At 38.3% G+C, this 8603-nt stretch overlaps 1 protein-coding gene across 1 annotated transcript; it reads right to left on the bottom strand.

Moving 5' to 3' along the window:
- Nucleotides 1-97: 97 nt before the first annotated feature.
- Nucleotides 98-8274, bottom strand: LOC104088387 (CBS domain-containing protein CBSX6). The gene is made up of 2 exons (XM_009593047.4): nt 7403-8274; nt 98-1240 (listed from the first exon to the last, which is right to left on the bottom strand). Exons 1-2 carry the CDS (start codon nt 7744-7746, stop codon nt 343-345), a joined length of 1242 nt encoding a protein of 413 aa, XP_009591342.1. The 5' UTR covers nt 7747-8274; the 3' UTR covers nt 98-342.
- Nucleotides 8275-8603: the final 329 nt, after the last annotated feature.

Raw genomic sequence — 8603 nt, 5'->3', positions numbered from 1 at the left:
TTTTTGGGGATTAGAAATTTTGGGGTATGGATGCATTTGGAACTTCTTGAAAACCTGTATAAAAGACAAGAAAGTGACCACAAGACTAGAGAACAAATTGTTCAATTTCCATCTTTTAATTTATTAAACCAGACACCACATAACATATTCACATTTAGAGTGTACAACACATTGTTCTCCCATTAACAAATCTAAACCTCAAAACAGATGCAAAACAAGAAAAGAAACACAGAAAAGCATAAATGTAAACTGACAGCCCATGTACCAACTTTCTGCCCTTGTCAATCTGCACACTGGAGCAGGAGGCAACAACAAAAATGAAGAGAAAATGATGATGGAATCTCAAGATGTCTGAGTTTCGGGATTGGTAGGAGGAAGTGGTTTGGTAACAGCAGCCAAGATATCAGCATAACCAACAACTCCAACTAAATGGTCCTCATTCTCGGCATCAGTAACCCAAACATGAGTTGCCCGATGTGACAACATCTGAGCCATGACAGCAGCCAGTGAGCTTGTTTCTTTACAAGTCAATGGCGCACTTCTGCCCCGATACATGCTCCTAGAAAAACATAAATTTGGGTTTGTTGGATTGCTGACGAACCCAATACTCCTGCTGCTAAATTTTTTTGGCCTAGTCGTACCACGACTATTGGCTGTATTTGTATTTGCTACCATAGAATTGGCTGCAAAATCAGGTAGGGATTTTAAGGTAATATTATCCTCAACCCCCATCACAAATTGTCCTGCCGAAAAATTAGCCAAGGCCCACGCTGCAGCCAAATGATCACACTTCCACAGTTTAGTGGCAGATATCTCGCCAATGATTTTATTGTAATCATCTGCAATAGGCTCGATGACTGCAACCGCAGGGGGGTCCTTTGGCAGTGTTTGAGTGGCATCAATCGCTTGACGTGATGCTTCTATTGAGCAGTAGTTTGGGTTAATGACTCCAAGGGAATAAATAGAGGAGAGAGGGATAGGGGCTAATGCACCAAGGCAACCAATAATGAAACGGATGATATCTTCTCTTGATAGACAACAAAATTTGTCACGAATGGTTGTAGACGAAGAAGGTGACGGTCGGTTGGCATTGGCAGCAGGATTTGAAGTATCAATGTTCTTTAGCCATTTGCCATTGTAAAGAATTGAAAATCTCTTGCTCATGCCTCGCCATACAACAATTTTAGGAACTAGGAGTCGCTTCACACCTTGCTTCATCATCTCCAGAGCATCTATCAATCTGCAACAACAATGGATCAGCAATATACCAGTGTAAAGAATAGTTCCTAAGAATTTTCATCGCCCTCTCACTTTCCAGGGGAAAACGCATTGTATAGTTCAACTTCCTCTCACCTTCCAGGGGAAAAAAGATACAAATCCTTGCAATCTCTTTAGTATTTTCTTTCATTTTGTACCTTGTATATGAAACAAAAATGAATATAGCTAACTTGTTTGATCTACTAGTCATATTAGTCGAGTCTTATAGGTAGTCTCATATGGAACCAAAATGCATTTTTTGAACCAAATGTATGTTTAATCCACGATTTCATGAGCCAAGCGAAAATGGATAGCACACAGTAAAGTCAAGAGCCAAGACTAGGATCCCTAATCGTCCTTAGATTGTAGATATGTAACTGACAACAAAACATACAACAGAAAAACATGATTTCGCAAATTCTATGCAAAGATGTTCAAATGCTTTCACAGGAATAACCACCACCACCACTCTCCCTGGTATGGTCGTGTCCCCCTCCCCCCCCCCCTCCCAAACAGATGAATGCAGCTCTTTAGGTGAGTGCAGACTACTCATGGATCACGATCCTTCCTTTTCTATTTCTTTTCTCAGGAGATATGATTCTTTCTTTCTTCTTCTAATATTTTTTAAGGGTGGAAGCAGGGGAATATGCTACTACTGACCAGAGACAAAACCTGCACCCTGCAGAAATACTAAAGGAAAATTTACTCAACGAGAGTTTTGGTGCTATTCTTAAAAGTTTCCCTTAGCATTTGCTTATTTGGAGAACAAGAGCTCCTTTAAAAGTCACCTGCTTTTGTTGGACTGCACTACAAGATGCATGCCTCACTCAGGATAATCTAAGGAAAAGAAGCTTTCAGATTGCAAATAGATGCTACATGTGCCAGAACAATGAAGAAACCAACAACCATTTGTTTCTACATTGTCCAGTAGCTGCAGATGTGTGGAACATGTTTCTCACTTTTTGGACTCAACTAGGTCATGCCTCAGAGCACCAAGGTAGCCTTTAGAAACTGGAACACATGGAAAGTTGATAAAACCATCAAGCAAATCTGGAGAATGATCCCTGCTAGTATTTTTTGGTGTTTATGGACAGAAAGAAATAGGAAATGCTTTGATGGTGTATCAACTCCAATTCACTCTATTAAGGCTAGGTGCTTAATGTTTCTTTTTAGTTGGCACAAATTGTCCCCTGTAGACACCCCTGATAACTTTCTGAACTTTGTCAGCACCTTGGTCATAAATTAGCATTTCTTGTATTAGAGCTGACTTAGTTCTTTTTGCTGTATTATCTTTTGTACTACTGCATCTTCTTGATGCCATCAATAAACAAATTACTTCATCAAAAAAAAGTTTCCCTTACCATTTAAGAAATAAAAAGAAAGACACCTTCGGTTGGATGGATTGATTACTAAAACCTAGTCATGTTAAGTGTAAAATTCACACATTTAATCTTTTAGATCCCATTATGAAAGACCAAGGTTCATGAAACCAAAAGCTTGCACTGTACTCTTCCTTCTCCGAGCATGAATCCTCCAACAACTGTGAGACCCAGAACTGAACAATGATATCAACCAGCTGATTAAAAACATGCATACCTAATCAAGAAGTTTTCTGTTCGGTTCACAAACATACATGACATTCGCTTTTGTTTGCTTGGGGATGGTGAGAAGGACAAGAATTTCAAAATAGCAGAGAAGAGGGAAAGATGAAACAACTAAAGTCGTTATTTAGCCTTTCTGCAATTCATGGTGCAGCTTGATTAAGATGAATCTCATATACAACACGCACTCAATGTTGTCAAAGGCGAAAAGCTCTAAAAAGCGCTCCAGGTCTATTGGGGCTTTAAACACAATTAAAGTGTGGCTTTAGTTAAAAAAAGGCGCAATGAAGGAAAGAAATAAATGTGTAATTCAAGAAAAGAAGTAATAATTTCACTCATAATGTTTTCCTTAACTAATACACTTATTTGCCGATTATTGTTGTTTTTAGTACCGCTTGATTCAGGATAGAACTCGTGGGTAATAAGTCACATGCCTTAGTACCTTGCCGACACTAAAGCGCAGCTTAAGCGAGGCAAAGCATTCTCCCTAAGCTTTTCTGAGCTTTAGGGCTTAAGTGCGCCTTAAATGAGCCCTTGACAACATAAAGATCACAAATAGACACCTGATTCAAGAGAAGAGGTATAAGGTGCCTGATGCTAGGAAATTGCATAGATAAAAGAACTAATAGGTAATTTGTTCTCTATATATGGTAAATGTCGGGAAGAAAGAGAACTTGACATCAAGTACTTGTTTCTCAAGTTTTCTGTTTTTATGCATATATTTGTTATCAGATACTCCAAATTCAGCCAAAGATGTGAACTTAAGTTGATGGAGAATGAGTGCCCTCTTTAAAAACTCACAAGCCATATACAATGACCTCAAAAGCTAAAAGAGCAGTTGCTAAAAAGGAAGTCAAGGGAAGAGATTTTGAGAATCAAACTTTCACAACAAGACAACAAGAGTTTTTACTCTATAAAGTATAAACTGCTAGGGAGATTTGGAATGAGAAGGAAAAGTAATGGAAAATGTCATAAGGGGGAGATGCTATATAGAGGATCAGTGGTGCTCCAAACCTGTGACAAGCTCATACGGTACAGGTCTATGGAAACAGAGGTTTATGGTCAGAGTTTCTGGCACTGAAAAGGGTGCAGATTGGAAATGGCATCAAGGACAGAATGTGGCATGATATATGGATTAACATACCCCACTCAAACAGATCTTTCCCGAAATTTATGCTCTGACAACAGATAAGTTATGTACAGCAGCATAACGTTGCAGAGACGGAATCTGGATCCTGAGCTTAAGGATACAAAGATTCGGAGTTGGAAAGTATAACTCTGCTGTTGAAAATGCTAGAGAACATGCAACTTCTGGAAACATAGACATAAAGGTAGCATTGGATAATCAAGAAAGATGGCACATTCTCGCTCATATTATCAATGGTTAATGAAGAGTGGTACAGATGAAGCAATTTCAGCTTCTTCGAAGATGACTGAAGACAAAAGATCCAACCGGAGTCAAATGCTTTGGATGGATGGTGACATAGAAAAAGGAAAAGTGGATTCAATCGACATAATAGATGCTTTTTATCCAATGATAGTCCTGAAACTGTAGAACATTTATTTTCCTATTGCAAGGTAACAAGGTGAATTTGGAGCTTGTTCCTAAATCCTTTGGCATACATTGGGTGTTTACAAAGGAATCCTAGAGAACTGGAATGGCAACGTATGAAGGCAAAGAAAGAGCAGAGACACTTGTTAGAGGACCACCCCTCATTATGCATTTTTTGAACTGTGTGGTTAGAAAGTGATCAAAGATGTGCTGAAGGGATAGCAACAAACCATTACTATAACGACGACAACAACAACAACAACAAAAAACCCAGTTTAATCCCACAAGTGGGGTCTGGGGAGGATAGAGTGTAGGCAGACCTTACCCCTACCTTGTAAGGGTAAAGAGGTTATTTTCGATAGACCCTCGGTTTAAGGAAAAACGAAAAACGATGAAGGAGCAATAACAATAACAACAAAAAGTAAACAATGACACGGTAATAGAACAACCGAAGCAAAAGAAACAAGAGTAGGGATAAGAGTGAGAAACAAAAAGAAAACTAAGCATAACGAAATACAAGAGCAATATCAATACCATTGGTCTGTGAAAGAAATACGCTCCACTACCTACTATCGTTCCACCCTAATCATCGACCTCCACACTCTCTTATACAGGGTCATGTCCACAGTAAGTTGAAGTTGCGCCATGTCCTGCCTAATCACCTACCACCAATACCTTTTAGGTCTACCTCTACCTCTTCTCATACCATCCAAGGCTAACCTCTCACATTTCCTCACTGGGACAGTCGTGTTCCTCCTCCTCACATGCCCGAACCATCTTAACCTCGCTTCCGGCATCTTGTCCTCCACGGGGGGGCCATTCCTACCTTGTCCCTAATAACCTTATTTCCTGACCTTATCTCTCCTGGTATTTCTACTCCTCCGGAGTAGGCACTACCCTCCCCAGATCCCACTTGTGAGATTTCACTGGTTGTTGTTGTTGTTGTTGTTGTTATCTCTCCTAGTATGCCCACACATCCATCTCAGCATTCTCATTTCTGACACTTTCATCTTCTGGATATGGGATTTCTTGACTGCCCAATACTTTACCCCATACAACATAGTCGGTCTCACCACCACACTGCAAAACTTACCTTTAAGTCTTGGCGGTACATTCTTGTCACACTAACACCGGATACGAGCCTTCATTTCGCAACAAACCATTACTATTGTGAAGTTTAGGTGCATTAATCATTTGACTTTTAGGTGTAGGATGAATCTTGTGATGGTGATAGTATTATGGACTTATTAGGTTCCTTGAATGTCTAGCAGATAGAAGTCCAGGTATACTTATGTGCACTTGAAGTACCTTCTTGGTGCTCAATCATTCAATAATAGTTTTGCTTGCTTAATGGAAAAACCAGCAAACATGGGAAACCTCACTTCAGAAAAGAGAAAGAAAGAGAGGTGAACAAAGTTTCCTAGAACACCCCAGGCTATTGCCCAACTTAAACAGCAGAACCAGTGTTACAACAAACTGACATTTCTTTGGAGCAACAGTGAGGTAAGGCTGGATAATGCAGCAGGTGTTCTCCCGTGATGCTTTTAGATCTCCAAATCCAGGCTCTTTTTTCAGATAATGGAGTAATCCTATATTTCTAGTTTCAAAATGCAGTGGATAATGGGCGTACACCTCTACACTTCTCCCCTCAAATACCTGACTTGGGTTCTCCTGTACCCATGTTGCCATAATCTAGAGCAGCAGTACTGCAAAATCCTAAATTGATACCTTAATTCCCAGGCCAACCGAATTAAATGTTTTCTACCATAAACCTAGAGTATCTTTACATGTTATAGAGTATAATCCAGCAACCAATACATCCCATATTCCAGCCTAGTAGCTACTTTGCTAAATGGAGAATCCCAAATCTTTAAGTACTCTGAACTTCTGCTCGGGTTCAAAACAAAGAGACAATTCATAATCAAGTATATGAGAGAGAGAGAGAGAGAGAGAGAGAGAGAGAGAGAGAGAGAGAGAGAGAGAGGGAGAGAGAGGTCTTTAGCTTCAACCAGATTGCTGCATTGATCAGTGAAACCAGCCTGCAAATCCCTCACTCTATATCCTCCTCTAACAAATTAAAGAAGGTCCTACTCCACTCAAAGTCAAGAAAAATATCTAGCATGTGAGTGATTCAAATTTACCAGGAGCATAATTTCATAAAACACTTCCAGAAATCATTAACCTAAATTCTGAAAGTAAATGGACTTTATAACCAAGAGAAAGGTAAATCCTTAAAATTAATTTGTTGAAGCTTATTTAACCTAATTGACAATTACGAGAAAGTGTGAATTAGTCTTACCGGATCGTGTTTCTGTTGCAAAGGAGAGACAAAGAAAAATTCAAATTCAATCACATGAAACATTCCATCAGTCAACCATCCAAACTTAAATCAAGTTTGCTTAATTTCTAACTTACAAAATATACAAGGCTCCACTAGTCAATCAATCGAGTATGCATCCACACACCTGCGGAACCCTTTGCTATCCTTTCAGTCCTATGGTATTTCATTTTTTTCTTGTCTCCATATCACTTGGCAAGCAGATAACCACCAAAGATACAAATTGCTACTCAAGAAGTGAACAATTACTTAACAAGCCGAATTTCTTAATCATATTTCACTAAGTTTTGCTACTAACATATTTCTTCCGTCCCAATTTCACATGGCGCTCGTTTCATTTTGGAATGTTCCAAAATGTTTGACACCATTCTATTTTATACAACTTTCAAATTTATCAAACTATTCAAAATTTGAAATCTTGATGTGACCTTTTCCTCTACCAAACTAACTTCTCAACCGCTATTCAATTCATTTTCTTCGACTAACATTAATATAATAATATATATAAGACAAAAACATCTTAAACTCTGTGTAAAGTCAAATACCGTCATATAAAATAGAACATGCAATCCTATGCAACCTTCTATAACTCCCTGATCAAACATAAAGGATTGGCATAACAATGAATAACTTGAACGAGCGCAATTTATATACCTTGTGGCAGGATCAAGCTCCTTGAGCAAAGAAGGATCAGGAACCACAACCTCAGAAACAGGAGTCTTCATAGCTTTCTCCTGATCCACCAAACATTCCTCTCTGGCCAAGAATGCAACAATATCAAGTGAAGTCAAAATACCCACAAACCTTTTTGCCCTCATTTCTGCATTCTCAATTACACTCTTCTGAGATCTCATCTTCCACACTGGTATACCACATTCTGTAGACTCCCCAATTGCCTTAATTGCAGCCTCCACTGTTTGTGTCTCACTAAATTCCACTAACTCTGGCTTCCCCACTGTCAGATCCCCCACCACATGGTACAAAAATACTGATGCCATTTCCACTTAAAATTGGTTCTTTTTTCTTCTTTTTTTTTTTTTTACTAAAAAGATTGTGTAATTTTTCCAATATTTGTATAATATGCTCAAGATTTATCTGAATCTTGGATTGTAAAAAAAGATCTGAATTTTCGTGATCCAGAAAGAAAAGTTCAAATTTTGATAAAGAGTATCCAAAAAAGATGCAACTTTTCTAAACGGGTCAGAGGAAATTCCAAATCTCTTTGAATATTCCACGTAACCAAATAAAAGATAGTGAAAAAGAATATCCTTTCAAAAAGGACTTATAAGAGGGAATGGAGGAAGATAAGGAGAAGGTGGAAACGGGTAATGCGGAATCTGATAACAGTAGCAATACTAAAAGGAGTTAAGGCAACAAGATTGGCCATGGATTAATTGGAAGTTCAACCAAGGCAAAAGTCAAGCCCATCAAAACAAGAAAAATTCTTGAATTTCAGTTTCCTTTGAACAGAATTTCTTATTTTTGGGTAAAATTTAGCATAGCTTAGCTTATAGAAAAAATGGAAGAAGGCAAGGAGATTCTAGAATAGGAGTATTTAGTGGAGAGGAGAAATGAGGTAAGGTCAAATGGTCAACTGAGATAGTGAGATGTCTGAATAATTGAGTAATCATAGACAAAATGATTGAAAACCGAACACAAATGGAAAAAGATAACTATGAATTTTTTGGCACGGGATTATTGGGTATATCCAAGGAATATAATTCGATGTTAGTGATTGTAGACAATTTCATAAAGTTAGGACATTTTTTTCCAATTAAGACAATATAGAGTATTTCTAGGTGTGCTCGACTTCAGATTGATGAGATTCTTTGATTCCATGAATTTATATTTGAAT

The sequence above is a fragment of the Nicotiana tomentosiformis genome, chromosome 5 (assembly GCF_000390325.3).
Source record: "Nicotiana tomentosiformis chromosome 5, ASM39032v3, whole genome shotgun sequence".
NCBI classification, from domain to species: domain Eukaryota; kingdom Viridiplantae; phylum Streptophyta; class Magnoliopsida; order Solanales; family Solanaceae; genus Nicotiana; species Nicotiana tomentosiformis.
This window is presented reverse-complemented; position numbering and strand designations above follow the sequence as displayed.